The sequence below is a fragment of the Bombyx mandarina genome, chromosome 25 (genome assembly GCF_030267445.1).
Source record: "Bombyx mandarina strain Sakado chromosome 25, ASM3026744v2".
Taxonomy (NCBI): Eukaryota; Metazoa; Arthropoda; class Insecta; order Lepidoptera; family Bombycidae; genus Bombyx; species Bombyx mandarina.
Window position 1 is genome coordinate 321,739 of NC_143231.1, and position 18,467 is coordinate 340,205.

General features: G+C 41.0%; 1 protein-coding gene across 2 annotated transcripts in view; it reads left to right on the forward strand.

The window, feature by feature from the left end:
* Positions 1-14,142, forward strand: part of LOC114243355 (high affinity copper uptake protein 1) — a 29,623-nt gene extending 15,481 nt beyond the window's left edge. For both annotated transcript variants that reach the window (XM_089738539.1, XM_028174810.2), the window contains exons 2-4: positions 7,958-8,055; positions 10,363-10,595; positions 12,109-14,142. In XM_089738539.1, the coding sequence (XP_089594665.1) occupies positions 7,960-8,055; positions 10,363-10,595; positions 12,109-12,310 (531 nt within the window). In that variant the 5' untranslated portion in view covers positions 7,958-7,959 and the 3' untranslated portion in view covers positions 12,311-14,142. The remainder of the gene's footprint in view (positions 1-7,957; positions 8,056-10,362; positions 10,596-12,108) is intronic.
* The last annotated feature ends 4,325 nt before the right edge of the window (positions 14,143-18,467 follow it).

The window sequence follows — 18,467 nt, forward strand, 5'->3', positions numbered from 1 at the left end:
TTTAGTTTGAATAGTCGTTAATTGGAGTGGTTTTATCTTGAGGATTTAAAAAAAAATTACATTTTGAATACTGAGGTACTTTATACCCTGAATTCTCCCCGCAAGCCGTGTTTGAGGAAAGACATGCCATAACGCTCGGGAAACACTGCTAAGACATGTCCTAAAATTAATCAGCCAGTATCGCCAGCACTGGTACCCCCACTCAAAGGAAGCTCACAATTTATCCACGCACACATTCAAACATTGAGTTGCTGCGTCATGTACTGTATTCAAACAGAGCATATATATGTGCATTTCTTTGGTGACACAGCATAGTTTTACTATAATAGTCTTTGGCAAAAAGGCGGTATCACTAATCAGTCATCTTTAGCGCAAACCTCTAAAACCGATGGGGTTACAGGCGATGCAACACACTTACCGCCATTCGAGTTTATCTGGTGTTGTGATCATCTTCTGCGAACTCAATAGACAAGAAACTGTGCTACATCAGAATTTCGTTATTCAAGTGCTCTTCACATGCGCTTTTCGTCGTCATGACTCTGCCATCGATTCGGAATACATTTTCACCCTAAGAAGAATGAGGCAGGCACAATAGAGATTTGCTAAGAACGTAATGTGTCTGTCATGAAGCAGTCATGGTAGCTAAAACTGGATTGTGGCGTTCACGCCGTAATGTCTATGGAAGTGTGGACCTCGGTAACTCCTTAACACCAGCCGCGCCGTAAACTACACTAATCATCACAACAACACAGGAATATACTATTATAAGATACCAAGATTGAATCAGTGTAAGAGACGGCAATAACTTCATCAAAGACTGCAACTACTGGTCTACAGTACACAGTCCTGACCTCGGTACCAGATGAGAGGTACAGGGGACGCTTTAAGGGAATTTATACTAAATTAAACGCTGCGTGAAAACTTACTATCATTCGAGAGCATTGTAACAAAACTATTTCCAAAAACTATTCGAAATGGGACATCAAACAACGCACGTTTTTCTTTCATGGCTGCGAGATCTGTCTAGACACATCTAGAGCTTTCCGATTTTTGAGTGCTAGATGAACCTTTATCTTATCAACCTAAAGGTCGTCCAAGTACGTTCCCAGCTAAACGTCGCGTCTTGCTTCTCTGGAGTCTCTTGAAAGAAACAGCTGCGGCTGTTTGGGTAAACCCAAAAGAATGCAAGTTCATTGTCCTCATTGGCTTCTATGCTGATTTAGTATATTTTAAAGTAGGACGATCACGACACAGTTCCGCACACCTGCGCAAAATTATCGTGTTTGCAGTGAGTGTAGTAACGGATACAACATTGCTGATGCTGTTTACACTATTTGTTATTTATTTAGTTGGGAGACGCGATGAAGTGCTGATAACAATGACCTACAAATGTAAATAATTTGATTGTTTTAATAGAGAGACGAGCGTGCACCTTATTTGCCGCACGGGCACCAACCACACCCTGCCTATTTCTGCCTTGAAGCAATAGTGCGTTTCGGTCTGAGGGGTGAGGCAGCCATTGTGACTATACTGAGACCTTAAAACTCATATCTTAAGGTGGGTGGCGGCATTTACGTTGTATATTGGCTCCGGTAACCACTTAACACCAGGTGGACTGTGAGTTCGTCCACCCATCAATGGAATTAAAAAAAAAATGGATTCGTAGTCTCCATTATATTTGATAATCATAATTCATAATTATGTGTCGTTGCGCGACCTTACAATACGCTCTGCCAACCAGTCAATGCGGACTTTACGCGGGAATACTCAAAGAGCGCTGATGCCCATACTCTGTAAATTCCGCCTTTAACGAGACCCGTAGAAAGAAGCTGCGTAATGGTTATTCTAGACCGACACAAGTTCTTTACGAACTTATCACGGGACCAGTTAACGTGGCGTGATTGATTATTAGTATTTATTTACTGCACACCCAATGCTTTATTCAAATACTACTGCATCGTTAATGTATAGTATTAAAATGGAGTTGGTGGGTATGCTGTATGCACCCTTTCTTGCCACGATAGGGATGGATGCTACGGGAAATGTTTGTACATCAATGATTACAAACGAGAAAGTTAAACACGAAAATGAGCTTGTGTAACTCATGTGATCTATGAAACATTTCTAATTCGAGCAAAATCGAAGCGAATAGTTTGTTTATTCGAATAAGCCTTTAGACGCGTTTTTAACCGACTTCAAAAAGGAGGAAGTTCTCAATTCGACTGTATGTTTTTTCTTTTTTTTATGTTTGTTACCTCATAACTTTTGACTTGACTTGACTTTGGGTGAATAGATTTTGATGATTATTTTTTTATTAGAAAGCTGACGCTTCCCTTGTGGTCCAGCTTAGTCCAGTTCTGATAATGGTATCCATGAGAAAACCATATTATAAGACTTAAATTTGCATTAAGTACTTGCGCGTCAAATAGATATGAATAACTCAATAATTCAAGATCACGTCATCATTATTGTTTTTAGTGTGTATTCATTTGTTTTGGAATATCTTTCTTTTTCTATTTGAAGTCGGTTTTTGTTAAAGCTTGTCTATTTACAATTATCACTATATCCGCCAACACGGAATGCAGTTTTACCTCTAAGATGAATCGGCAAGAAACTCAAGGCTTGCTTTTTCCAAATATATGCACATCACACACAATATACAAAACGTTATTAAAACACATATAATATTTCTCCCGGATAATATGGAAAACGAATAAATATAGATATGAATGCTTTGAAAAATACAATTTCTGTCTTAATTGGTAGTCGTTTGCATTAATACGAAGTTGTTCACCTTGAACCAGCCCCAGTAGGTGCACCGCCACAGATAATCGTATTGTTTAAATCCGACTCCGGCAAAGTCGAAGGAGGTCATAATTTAAACAGACTATATCATCTTCGTCTGTTCCCTTATAATTTCGAAAATAATTGTGGTATTTATGCAAAGTTACATCTAAGATTTGAAGCTAATGCATAGGGTATATTCGGTCAGGTATGCCTGGTCTAGCTCGGGTTGATCGGTTAGAGGAGAAACCCATGAAGGCTTTGCGGCAGGACGATAGATTCAACGCCTGCGAGCCTGCAAGTCCCTATCACGAGATAGGTATTATTAGGAGGAGTAACTGACATAGCCCAAAGGATTGCGACACTGAACTGGCAGTGGGCAGGACACATTGCTCGCGGAACGGATGGCCGTTGGGGCCAGAAGGTTCTTAAGTGGCGACCGCGTACTGGGAGACGTAGCGTGGGTACGCCTCCCACAAGGTGGGCCGACGACCTATTGAGGTTCGCGGGGATCCGCTGGATGCAGGCAGCGCAGGACCGGTCTTTGTGGCGAGGCTTGGGGGAGGCCTATGTCCAGCAGTGGACGTCCATGGGCTGATAGAATAGAATAGAATGGGGAGGAGGAGGGTTATGTAAAATATACCGATATTTGCACAATATACGTAATGTAAGTATTCATAAATACGACGGACTAGTGACCGAGAAGAAACAGTGGTAAAAAAGCGTACCGACAGCCCACTGATTTTCTCGCCGGATCTTCTCAGTGGTTCGCGTTTCCGGTGAGTTCCGATCCAGTGGTAGATTCTGCGAAGCACAGCTCTTGCTAGGGTTCGTTTTAGCAACGTCTACAGGCTTGAGCCCCGTGAGTTCACCTACTAGTTAAGGTTACGCTGAAATAACCTCTCAAGGCTATCATCTTAGGCAGGAAAAAAAAGCTGTCGCCCATCGTCCTCCTCTGATAAGAGAGGGATTATTCACAAATATGTATTAATATAAATGTAAATTAACAGAATCCTGATTTCAATTAAATTACGGTTCTCGTAGTTCCGGTATTTCTTTACCGTTTCTCTAATCACGGATGATAATTAAGGACACATAAAATAAAATCTAATGATGAAACCAAATATCCGTTAAATCCTCACGGTCAACCGGTGACGCAATAATCATCGAACCGGGGCCCGCTCGTTAGGGCTATGCAACTCGGCTACTAAACTCTTCACCGTAGAATACTTTTAGAAGTTTTCTATTCAAGACTAAAGAAATCAGCGAGGTATGAATAAATTATATTTCTCAGTACATACCTATAGGTACTTTTGCAATTCTTAATGTCGTGAAACTAAATAAAATATTCCCCTGTGTTCTTGCACGAAGAATTCGTTGAAATACGTATTATAATAAATATCAAAGTATAATATCAACGTTAAAGGAAGCTAATTTATGCATAACCAATTTAAATTGTAAAATATTTTCTTAATAGTACAAATGAATATTGTGTAAGTAATCAGATATTTATAACTGGAAATGGGTTTTTGGTGTTTCCTCTTGCCTGCCCATACTAAACAAACCTTAGGCGAGAAAATGTACATGTAGACATATAAACTATAATATTACAAAAAATATTAGAGATCGTCTAAGTTTCTCTCTCCTAAAACAAATACTTGACCTGGAAATGACTCGATTATCTCTAACGGTGTGAGTTAGAGATAATCTATTACGTATACACAGCTCAATTAAGATCCAATTAAGTGAAACAACCTACAAAACGCAATGATTGGAGCCACTAGAACAAACACAAGCAACGATATCTATATTCAAGCCTTATCTGAAGAGCTCGGGTGGTCGAATTTACAAAAAAATATGACGTTGCATTTAGCTGAACCAAAATCACAGATTATCTTTTTTAAATGTCTTTGTGTGATCCGGGTATTAAACTTGTAATATAAAATTGTAGTCATCGCAATGCTGAGCAGATAATAATTAGTACAGCAACAATTAAGTTTGATTCAAATCATCTACGATAAGTATATTTTTCTAACGCTAGCCTTCCAAGAGGATGAACGATCTTTTTTTTTTTTTTTTTTTTTTTATTGCTTAGATGAGTGGACGAGCTCACAGCCCACCTGGTGTTAAGTGGTTACTGGAGCCCATAGACATCTACGACGTAAATGCGCCACCCACCTTGAGATATAAGTTCTAAGGTCTCAGTATAGTTACAACGGCTGCCCCACCCTTCAAACCGAAACGCATTACTGCTTCACGGCAGATATAGGCGGGGTGGTGGTACCTACCCGTGCGGACTCACAAGAGTTCCTACCACCAGTAATTACGCAAATTATAATTTTGCGGGTTTGATTTTTATACACGATGTTATTCCTTCACCGTGGAAGTCAATCGTGAACATTTGTTAAGTACGTATTTCATTAGAAAAATTGGTACCCGGCTGCGGGATTCGAACACCGATGCATCGCTCGATACGAATGCACCGGACGTCTTATCCTTTAGGCCACGACGACTTTCAAACGATCTGTCAAACTTTCTGTTATCTGTCACAACCAGATTAACAAACTACAATGTGAAGTAGGCAGCGGCTTGGCTCTGCCCTTGGCATTGCTGAAGTCCATGGGCGACGGTAACCACTCACCATCAGGTGGGCCGTGTGCTCGTCTGCCTACAAAGGCAATAAAAAATAAAATAAAAAAGAACAACGCAGAACGTATCGTAAACGTCTTGTACTGTATGGCGCAACGGCATATGTTTGGTTTTCTAAATTACATAACAGTTATACATAATGAACACCATGGAAGCGAAATCTTTATGTCAAAACACAATACAAGAGTTGGAAAATGACGTAACTATGAAGATAGTACAGTTTTATCTGTTCAGGCTAATTCTTATCAATAAAATTTCAACGTCCATGAAAAACCAATTAGATGTGTGGTTTTAAATGTACACGTTATTCTGTGATGTTCAACATACAGGTCATTGAACTTTGGAAAATATTATTCTAACTTATTTTTATTAGGGACTAATGACATAGGGGTAGTGGTGCTAAATACAAGATCATCGAGAATATCGAATTGCAGGATGTATAAAATTATCAGAGAAGGATTTGCATGGAAACAATTTTCCTAGTAGGCACAAGGTTTTCTTTTATGGGACATATATAAAGCAACAATTGTATGTAATAGCTTATTGCGTATGGCAGTGTGCTCTATGTTTTGACGAAAAAGTTCTGTCACAGTGAGATTTATAGTTTGAAAGGCTTTCCAAATAACTAGCTATTTGGAAAACGATTAGGTTTTTAAATTTACATTGACGTCACTAACCTCAATCCTACTGAGTACGTTATAAACAACTGCAATCCGTACTGTCAATGACTATGTATGGAGACGCCAAAACGGATGTCTCATATTCTCTGTTTCCTCAAAATTGAACCATTTATAATCAACCTGAATTATATATAAAAATTTGTTTCTCCTTGTACTTTTTTACTTTTGATTTCTTTTACTAATAAAATATGTTTGCTGGATATTTCAAAACGTCAGATTTTAGTTAATTTTTGTAGCATTCCTAATTCTGATATTTTTATTGGAAACAAGGAACAGCCTATGTCACTCAGGGATAGTGCAGCTTTCAAACAGTGCAAGAATTTTTAAAATCGGTTCAGTAGTTTCGGAGCCTATTCAATACAAACAAACAAACAAATCTTTCCTCTTTATAATTTTAGCGACATGTCTGTTAAATATATAGATGGCACTGCATAAAATTATTCTAGTCTCATTCTCCAGGATGGCAACAGATGTACACATCTACACAGACGTCACAGACCCAACAAAAGTTGCAATCGTTTGTTTCACTTAGTTCAGTACACGATCGCTTACCCGTTTGAATTACGTTACTAAAACGTGAAGTTTTTATTTACAAAACTGGTTTGTGCATTTCTTACAGTAAATTCCCCTTTCCAAATTACGAGGAAAATACGAGATAAACCAGCTAAGAATATCAGTCATCAGGAAAAGACACGTAGTATTTATCACCAGTGCACAATATTATTTCCAACAAAATGGTGATTTGTTTGCTCACTCTGACACACACAGTCCAATTCCCATTTGTGTTGTGATTTCAGTTTTAATCAACTGTTACTAATATTTAGCAGAAGATTGAGATACAAATATGCAGTAGGTTGTAATGTGCATCTTAGTAGATAGACAGGTGAGTTGCGCAACAGTTGTGCGACCTGTAAGCGCCGGTGAAAGCTACTATTGCACAACTAGCTATTTGCGCTAGTTGCAACCTAGCAGCAACCTTGGTGTGCATACCTCTAAATCACAACCACAAGGTCGCATCTACTTCACAAAAAATCGCTTTTATCCGAATTCAAATTTAGTGTACTTATCTTTCTCTTGTGGAGTTGTTGATTGAAACTTTTAGATAAATTATTTATTTCAAGAAATCTTATCCTAAATGATCGCCAATATCTGTAAAAATTGAGGGGGCCGGCACTGAAAAAGCAAACCCGATGGCAGCGCCACCTATGGAGTTCAATATTAAAACTAATCCATCAAAAGATCCACTCAAATAAAAGAAAAAATCATTAAAATCAGTACTGCTTTTAAGGAGTTTAGCGACAAACACATCACAAGGATTGTAATAATAACAATAAACTAGAACTCTAAATATTAGATTTGGAAAATTGAAATCAGGAGCATGTTTAGATATAAAATAAAAAAATTATAAAAAATATTAATTTTTTTTTTAAAGCAGGTTGTATTCAATTAGACTTTCCACTTAGACTAATTTCTTGTCGAGCTCTCTGCTACCAGCTATCATAGATCGAATATACAAGTATCACAAATGCAACAATAGAGACCAGCTGCTACATATATTCATATATGTTTGCTACTAAACGAAACCGGACTAGGAAAGATCATAACAAAGTAAGTCCGTTATCAGAGTCATTTAGACTTTACTCGTCGAGCCCTTCGTCGCAAGCGACGGGTTCGACGAGAACGATGACCGGCATTTAGACATAGTACATCAGTGTACTTACTAGGAGCGCCTCTTTCTTCAGTCTCCTCCACATTATTCACTTAAATATTTCAATATTGATGTTATTTTGTCGATTCAAAATCAGAAACAAAAATATATTTAGAATTGCATTTACCTTTTTCAGCCATGGACCACATGATGCACCACAACCACGACCATGGACATGACCACGGACACAGCGACGACCCATGCGCTGGACATGACCACAGTCATGCTATGGTGGTGAGTGCACATGCATTTTTACCGGCAAATGACAACAGCATTTTTAGCTACACGGTGACTTCGGGCACGTGCCCACAGTACTTAATATCGTGTATTCTCCATCGTAAACATCATAGATAAATAAAGTTATTAAAAAACTATTAAAGTTTTATATTGCGTTGAAAAGAAATAATGAAATAAGCAGTAACGTAACATAAGGGTGCTGATACAATTACGGTTTACTTACAAATCCAAGTGAAAGAGTTTTATTGTTGTACAAAGCATTACCAAAGTCATCATTTTGATATAATTTCAACAAATAAATAATAACTTTTTGTTGATGTGAGCCCCTTAAAACACTATCAACCGTTCCGAATGACTGGTAGGAATCTCATCGCTAATATTAACCTAGTCTAATTACCATGTGTCAAAACATATAAATTGAAGTAATAAAGCCAGAAATGTTATTCGCAACGATATTTTTCCTGTTAGAAACCAATAAACAAATTTATCAGCGTGTGAAGGAACACAAGTGACCCGTGGTTACACTGTTGTCGACTACAGTGCGGTGCCGCGGTGGCGATAGCGATGAGTTTACGACAAAATATATACTAATTACATTTTATTGTTATGCTATTCAACTCGTTCTTTCTTCTGACAGCTAGACCATCCGACTATCCGAGAGGTCGCAGGTTATGTAACACGGAAAAGAGCATTGACGCGTCACGTTTATCACAAATCAGTCGCTAACTTATTGAAATCGTTGATGACTTACTGGTGGTATTTTTTTACCGGTGTTAGGACCTCTTGTGAGTCCGCACGTGTAGGTACCACCACCGTGCCTATTTCTGCCGTGAAGCAGTAATGCGTTTCGGTTTGAAGGGCGGGGCGATATCTATGGGCTCCAGTAACCACTTAACACCAGGTGGGCTGTGAGCTCGTCCAACCATTTACGCAATAAAAATAAAATAAACAAAAAAACTTGGGCAATATCTGTGTCAACACCTTAGTTCTGCCAAGAAAATTGTGTATCGTGAGATAAAACTTATACTATACTAGTTGTGTTATTGCCTTGAGTGGTAGTCAGTCAGCACAGCATCCACCTAGTGTAACCAGCAATGTCAGAGATACAACTAAGCCGTTGCCTATCGAAAAAGTTCATGCTTATAACGCAATTACATACTAACAAGATATATTCTGTATAATACGTGTTATTCTTTAAATTTTTCGAATTCAGAAGGTTTTTGTAACGCGTATCAACAACAATGCTGTGTAATTGGTGTCTGTATGTCAAGAGGACATACAAAGATACTGACCGAATTCATAATCTACCAGAATCTATAAATATAAATACATATCTAGATGTCGCTACAGGAAAAACATCACATCAAAATAAGAGATTCTAACTAAAAACCGACACTATGACAATTTCTTATTTTGTTTTATTTGCTCTACAACAGTTCTTGATATGTGACATATCGTATTAAAATATGTTGAATGATATCTACGCGGGTCATTTTGTGGCAAGGGGTTGAAACAGCAGATCCACGATGTTACGGCGGACTCACCGTATATTAATTACCATACAATAATGTAATGTCAACTTTCGAGTGACATCAGTTTTGTAACATTTTACTGTCTTTCTTTGTTGCATGTCAACATTTTCAAATTTCCTCTCAAAAAACAAATATTTACTATGCCAATGCATGATGGCATGTGGTAAAAATGTGTTTACAAGTTAGACTCGCGTGGCTTCCTTTGGGGGCTTTGTTTTGGCCCCGCGTCCGTTGTCAGCAAAAATATTTGGCAAAAGTCAAGTGAGAGCGTGGGAATCATATTACTAAGTACAATACGAATACAATTTAGTTTCTGAAGGAATGTAACGTACACACGGCAAAAAAGACTAGATGATTATTTCAAATGGGGGCAGATGTTGTGTCGCATACATAAAACGGAACATCTTTTAGTTTATTTTCTCTCTGAGTTTAACGTTTATCAATTGTGCTAGGGCCGCCCCAGATTCTTATAACGACTATGTCTCCCAATCGGAGAATCAAATCTCAAAATGTATGCGGCGTCTATTGATGTTATTCCTGGCTACACGTAAAATACATTACTATTTTTCCTTCATTTAAATCATCAATCAAATCAATTAATGATCAATAATTAATTAATTAATTTGGTCATGAATTAAATGTCACCGCCGTCAATGATGAGATATGTGAAATCGCAATATCTATTGCATTCATTCAATGCACCGAACGTTAAGCTAGATCAAATTTAGGTAATATATAATATGATAAATAACAAAATTAAAAATATTTTCAGTTCCATTCCTGCGTGTGCACCGAAATATTGTTCCAAGGATGGAAGACTACCAACGCCTTGGAGCTGTTTGGTTCAGCAGTAGCAATCTTCCTCGCCGGGGTGCTGTACGAAGGTTTGAAATACTACAGAGAAGCGCTGCACACACGGGCCTCATCTGCCACCGATTCCAGGGTCAATATTACCAAGAGCGAATGCGGAACCAATAGTCCGTGTGCCGGTACTGCCGTTGTCAAGTAAGTTTCTCTGTGCTATTCGTAGAGCTAGTAAGAGACATGATGGTTTAGAACGAATGATTTTAAACAGCAGATTTCATCTCTCCTTCAATTCGTGTCCTCCCAATACTGAGTGTAGGTCTCTTTGAGTGCACCTCATTCTTTTCGGTCTCTTACCTTTTGCGTTAAATTCCTAACAGTAACTATGATCAGGTCATCAGGTCATTGTTTCACGAGTCCCTGGGATGTCTGCCCGTGTAACGACGTCCTGTACGAGGACTCCACAGCTCTTCTTTTTTTTCATGCCCATTTCATAGCTTTGGCTAAACTGTCGTCTGTGACAATTTATTGACATTCTCTTGGTATGTCCAAGTCACCTTTAAATGAGGCTCTTAGAGATTCTCCGCGCTCTGTCAACGAGCCAGTTCGACGAGATAACAGCGACGAACAAACTATTAAGTCGGTAGAGGGGAAGCCATCATGAGAAAGAAGCTGATAAAGTTGATTTAGTTCAAAGAGTCTACTGACTGACATCCGTTTTTGAAAAAAAATATTTCGGGTTTGTAGACTAATTGGGCCGTATCTTCTTCTTAATCCCTTTACTTTTGACAGAATGCTCGTAATCATTATATGTATAGCATTTGATGTGTCTGACGATGTCCTGCCACCTTGTATAAAACTCCGGCATAGACAAAAATCACCAAAGGAATTAACTCAGTTTTTCACCAAAGGCCCAATTTTTTTTGGAGATCTGCGAACTCTAATCGCTAAAATTGATTTCTTTTGCTATTGTTAACTATATAAAAACTTTGGAGGTTATTTTTATTTTCACGTAATTTTTTATATTTAACATTCAGCACGTCCTAATCGAAATTGTTTCACGCATATCTCTTATTTCCATCACAAGCATCGAACCATTTTTGCATAATTTCGTTCATTACATATTCAAGTATGTACAGGGATGAACGTGGCGCCATTTAAGTAAATCGTGACGTATTTATGTGCGTCTGTCTGATTGACGGTCACGACGAGCCTGGCTTTAAAGAATTTATGAGCTTTATGTGTCCAAGAGAACGGACTTCGAAATAGCTATCAATTGAAATTTTGTAGTAGTATTGAGTTTATCGTTTCAATACACACCTGAGTCACCCGATGGAAAGTGGTTACTGTCATCTATTGATAATATACGCAGTAATAACGGCCGCCGTGAGATAGTCCTAGCTAGACCAGAGAAGAGAGAAGAGGCATATTGTATGTATTATAGTTAGATAAGTAGTGCTAATGAGATACCGAAGAATCCAAAGTGACATATTTTGCAATTAACGTTTTTTATTGTTATCGACATATTTTCCTGCTCCTGTTTCCTTATTACAGTCCAATTCGTAATTCCAATTCAATTAATTCAACCTTCATTATGTACCTCATTCGGCATTTAAGTTGGGCTGCCTCAATGCTGTTATAACTTCACAGTTCGTTCTGAGCCCGCCGAACGATCTAAGCAATAAAATCAATGAAGTTCATCTTCTGCTTTCAGATACTCAATGCTGTCGGGCGGCCACATAATACAGACGTGCCTTCACTTTATTCAGTCGACCGCCTCGTACATGCTGATGTTAATCTTCATGACCTACAATGTGTGGCTGTGTCTGGCCCTTGTTCTTGGTCTGGCGGTCGGCTACTTTTTCTTCGGATGGAAGAAGAACACGGTGGTCGACATGACAGAACACTGTCAATAATTACCGTGTATTAGTGATTCTTGTAGCAGCAGGCGTGTCAGATTTCGGATTTGAGATATTAAACTAGAGCTATTAGTATTTTGTTAAAAATAGGACGCTAATGTCATTAACATTAATATTGATATGTCTATAATTATTATTGCTCAGCTAAAATATGATATAAAGTCAGTTCAGTTGTATATTGGCCGTTAATCGTTTTAATAATGAACAATTTGTCTTACGTATATATATAAAAATTATATAGTTTATTATAACTATCAGGGTAAGATGGTGCTAAAAAATTATATTATTTGTTAAAAATACTCGATTTAATATCTGAATAAATTGATTCGTTGTTCAATTAAATATTTATCGTCCACTTGACGAGGTCAATTGTGATCGATACACGGGAATATGACTAGCAGAAACTGCTTTTTAATTTACATATATAGTGAAAATAAACTATTCAAATAATACAATTACCTGCCTCTTTAAGCCTTTTAGAAAACTTAAATTAAAACTAGATTTAATCGCTCCAAAGTTTTTATAAATAACTATTATGAGATAGTCGGCCTCTCTGAGTTTCGAGAGATATGCTCACGGTTCAACTGATCATAAATAATAACAACAACATTGGATGGATGCCGGGTCCCACCTACCCACGTCTTCATTATCGTTCACTCGAGTGCATATCAGTACCGATTCTATTAATTAATTATTCAAAACTCAAATGATACGTTTGGTCTTAGCCGTTGTTTATAATGAGAGACTTGACCTCGTGTTTGTCTACAGGGGGGGTTTGTGGTTGCAAAGTGAAATACGCTTCCGTGACTATTTTAGATCGGGATCTGTAATTACAAAGATATGAAAAATTACATTACATAAAATACAAATTTTATACTAAAATTTTGAAGAACAACTTTATTCATTATTTTTGCCACAAATGTTCTATGTAGTAATGAGTGTAATCTGTGTACTCGACTTGATTTATATTAATTTCATAGTTTTTGGCGCGATTAACTTCGTTTTCCAAATAATTTTTATGTATTTCGTAGGGAGATCATATCAATGCCAATCCCTGGTTCTATTGTACTAACTAATGTTTAATAGGCGGTAGGTATTAGTTTTCAATATAAGGTTCAACTCAGATATTATGTTTAAAAATTTCAATTCAAGGCACCCTTCTTGTTTCGTCAAGTATTTATTACATTAAATAACTTTACATAATATAATATTACTTATATATTGTACTACACCCTGATAATACTATTCATTATGATTCTTTGTAAGTTAAAACTAGTTTCTTGAATATAAAATAATTGTTTATAAAATTCTTGCCATTTTGTTTTTCTCTTTGTCATCTATACCAATTATGTTTTTTATAATATTATATGTACGCGATTTTGGGGTTGTTAAATTCAATTCCCTCTCATTTCTGTGACCGGGGTCTTTTCGTGTATTACTATTGCACGCCTATTTGTCAACTGACTGAGTTTGAGCGTTGGCTTTAAGTGTGTCATAATGAGTACAAGAAACTTTATATTTTATGAATTACAGAGAATGACGCGGTTACTAGCTCAGTCTTTTCAGTTCAGTCTCTTTAACTGGCACAACCAGTACAATTGTAAAATAATAACAATAATAATAATAACAGGTTTTAAATAACAAAATCTCCCTGGACTCTCCAAAATTACACTCTAGTCTAATTGGTAATAACAACATGTAAACTTGATTGATATTAAATTCGATTTCATAAGTACTGAGATGACGCTGGCGTTTATGTACCTGTATTTAAATAAGTATATACTATACTGTAAACGTATGCAATCGACAATAAAAATTGTTCACAAAAATTGTCTTTTAATAGTTTATCGAAAATGCTTTAATTTATAGTCACACAGTTTAATATTAAAATAGGTAAACCTACAGGATATTTCCAACGTCATACGACATAATTAGATTATAACAGCAGGCAGGCCGACAATATAAACTGAAACAGTAATTGTTTGGCTACCTATTTCTTTCACAATAAACATTTTAGTGTACATTTGAGATGATACCATCATCTCGTTTTTACCATTGCACCGCCTGCCACCGGAGTAGAGTTCATCCATACTACCTGGCGACACTGCGGTCATCCACGATGCGTTTCCATGAGCTCCCCTCCACGATGTTTCCCGAGCGCTATGACATGTCCGTCTTCAAACGAGGCTTGCGAAGAGCATTAAGCGGTAGACAGTGGCTTGGCTGTGCCACTGGCATTGCTGAGGTGGGTCGTATGATCGTCTGCCTACAAGGGCAATAAAAATAAAACACTTTTCCCGCCTTATGCCAATTGAAATTCTAGACGCAGAGTAAGATTATCAAGATTCCCTCACCGTTCTCGTCGAACCCGTCGCCCGTCGTTTGCGAAGGGTTCGGCGACTAAATTAACCCACAGCCACAACCCATTGATTTTCTCGCCGGATCTTCTCAGTGGCTCGCGTTTCCGATTCGGTGGTAAATTCTGCGAAGCACTGCTCTTACGAGGGCTTGTGTTAACAACGCCCTCAGGTTAGAGCCCCGTGAGCTCACCTACTCGTTCTGCGAATCTAGCATAACCTCTCAAGGTTACTAGAATAGATAGGGAAAAAAAAGATTTTCAGGTCAGATTAGTGCAGAGGCCGTCTACTGTTAAGCGATTACCGGAACTGATAAATACCACAACTGGAGCTGGAGTCATGGTCCAGACGGCTGGCTGATCCTTTGGCTGGTCGTAGGACCGTCGAGGCCATTCGCCCGGTCCTTGTGGATTGGGTGAATCGTGACAGAGGACGCCTCACATTCCGATAGAGGCACCCGTCACGTGCGGACGTGCTCATCGTCCACTCGATCGCCCGGTCTTTGTTCGCCCGGCTTTTGTTAGCCCGGCCATTGTTCGCGCGGCCTGTATTCGTGATACATCTGCCGACCAAGTGTGTTTCCTGGAAGCTTTTATTTGTTTTGTTTTAGTTATTTTTGTGTTCGTGGAACATTTGCCGACAAAGTGTTTTCCTGCAAGTATTTATTTGTTTTGTTTCTTTTTGTAATTTCTGTTTTGTTGTGCTTTTTCTTTGTCCTGTAGTAATCGCGCCGCATTGCCACCTGTGTTCAATAGAACCGCTCAGGTCCGAGAAGTTGGGGCCTCGCCGCAAGGCGAGTGTTTCAAGACCCGGGGCCGCCCCACCTGGGTACTCAGCGATCATGGACGCTGTATTCGCGGAATTCCTCCGACTTCGCCACCCACAGCTCGCCTCAGAGTTTCTGGCCTTCAAGGCCAATCACACTGCGAGCCCTCTCGAGGACTCCGGCGCGCTCGCTGCTCCTGCGTCGCCTGTACCTGCGTGCAGAGCTTCTGCATTGAGCACCGCAGCCTCTGTCGTGCCTGCCGCTCCCATGTCGCCTATACTGGCGAGAAAATCTGCTGCGTCGTCCGCCGTGACCATCGTTTCAGCTGAGCGATCATCCGCGGCCTCCGTCGCGCCCTCTAAAACACCTACACTTGCTCGTAGGTCGCCTGCACCCGCCTCCTCGTGCTCCGACTCTGATTCGGACATGGAGGTCGACCTCGCCCCCGCCTCATCGACGGATGGATTCACCCTGGTACAGAAGGGTAAGAAGCGTTCCGCGGAGTCTCGAGCTCCCGCGGCCGCTAAAATAAGCAAAGCCGTGAACGCGTCGCGCCCCCGCCCTCAGACTCCCGTTGCGCCCCCAGCCCGTGCCACTCCGTCGCCGCGTCCGGTGGCACAAAATAAAACCCAGACCCCTCCCCCGGTTATCCTTCAGGAGAAGGCAGCTTGGGATCGAGTTTGCCTGGCCCTTAAGGCCAAATTATAAATTTCACGAATGCCCGTAACCTCGCGAACGGCATTCAAATTAAGGTTCAAACACCCGACGACCATAGGGCCCTCTCTTCTTACCTCCGTAAGGAACGTATAAGTTTCCATACTTATACGCTCCAGGAGGAGCGCGAACTCCGCGTTGTAATACGCGGAATCCCTAAAGAGTTAGATGTAGAGCTCGTCAAGGCCGATCTGTTAGAACAGGGCTTTCCAGTGAATTCTGTGCACCGGTCGCGGTAGGGAGCCATATAATATGGTTCTAGTCACCCTCCAGCCTACCCCCGAGGGTAAGAAAATCTTCAACACACAGACCGTCTGTAGGCTCTCCGGTATCGCCATCGAAGCCCCCCATAAAAAAGGCACTCCTAGCCAGTGCCATAACTGTCAATTGTACGGGCACTCTTCCCGTAACTGTCACGCGCGCCCCGATGTGTTAAGTGTTTGGGCGATCACGCCACGGCCCTCTGCGTCGCGACCAAAAAACCGCGACGGAACCGCCTAGCTGCGTCCTGTGTCGAACACAGGGTCACCCCGCGAATTACCGTGGTTGCCCCCGAGCCCCTAAAATAAATCGCCGCGTCGCCCGCCAAAACCGCCTCCGAGCTTCCGGCCCAGACATCAAAGCCTCGGCACCCTCTGCGTCGCAGGCTAAGCCAGCATTCGTTCCGGCGGCGGTGCCCAGTGTCTCGGCCTGGGCAAAACCGCTGCCGTACACGAACACGGCTACAACTCCCTCCTCCGCGATTCGTCCCGCCCCCGCGACTCGTCCCTCTCCCGCGACTTGCCCTCCGACCGCGTCCGAAAATCTCGCTTTAGCGATCGACTTCTTTCAGTCGATCAACTTTGAGCGCGTTAACGCTTTGGGCGACGCCATTCGCGCTGCCTCCACTGCACAACACTTTATCGCCGTTGTGCAGGAATACACCGACGTATACGCGTCATTAAATACGTACGTCCTCCCCTCACTCCGCCGGTAATCAATGGCGTATGTAAGTAGAATAAAGCCCCTATCCGTAACGATAGGATTTTTTAACGCTTACGGTCTCGCAAATCAACGTGATCAGGTTTCTGACTTTTTGCGTGACCATCAAATTGATATCTTTTTAGTGCAGGAGACCCTACTTAAGCCCGCGCGCCGTGACCCTAAAATCGCGAACTATAACATGGTCAGGAACGACAGGCTCTCTGCCCGTGGTGGTGGTACCGTCATTTACTATAGAAGAGCCCTGCATTGCGTCCCGCTCGATCCTCCCGCGCTCGCTAATATCGAAGCATCAGTGTGCCGAATCTCACTGACGGGACACGCGCCGATCGTTATCGCGTCCGTTTATCTTCCACCGGATAAGATCGTTCTAAGCAGTGATATCGAGGCGCTGCTCGGTATGGGGAGCTCTGTCATTCTGGCGGGCGACCTAAATTGTAAACACATCAGGTGGAACTCACACACCACAACCCCGAATGGCAGGCGGCTTGACGCGTTAGTCGATGATCTCGCCTTCGATATCGTCGCTCCGCTAACCCCGACTCACTACCCGCTAAATATCGCGCATCGCCCGGATATACTCGACATAGCGTTATTAAAAAACGTAACTCTGCGCTTACACTCGATCGAAGTAGTTTCAGAGTTAGATTCAGACCACCGTCCCGTCGTTATGAAGCTCGGTCGCGCTCCCAATTCCGTTCCCGTCACGAGGACTGTGGTGGATTGGCACACGCTGGGCATCAGCCTGGCTGAATCTGATCCACCATCGCTCCCGTTTAACCCGGACTCTATCCCGTCTCCTCAGGATACCGCTGAAGCCATAGACATCTTAACGTCACACATCACCTCGACATTAGATAGGTTATCGAAACAAGTTGTAGCGGAGGACTTCCTTCACCGCTTCAAATTGTCCGACGATATTAGGGAACTCCTTAGAGCTAAGAACGCCTCGATACGCGCCTACGACAGGTATCCTACCGCGGAAAATCGTATTCGAATGCGTGCCCTACAACGCGACGTAAAGTCTCGCATCGCCGAAGTCCGAGATGCCAGATGGTCTGATTTCTTAGAAGGACTCGCGCCCTCCCAAAGGTCTTACTACCGCTTAGCTCGTACTCTCAAATCGGATACGGTAGTAACTATGCCCCCCCTCGTAGGCCCCTCAGGCCGACTCGCGGCGTTCGATGATGACGAAAAAGCAGAGCTGCTGGCCGATACATTGCAAACCCAGTGCACGCCCAGCACTCAATCCGTGGACCCTGTTCATGTAGAATTAGTAGACAGTGAGGTAGAACGCAGAGCCTCCTTGCCACCATCGGATGCGTTACCACCCGTC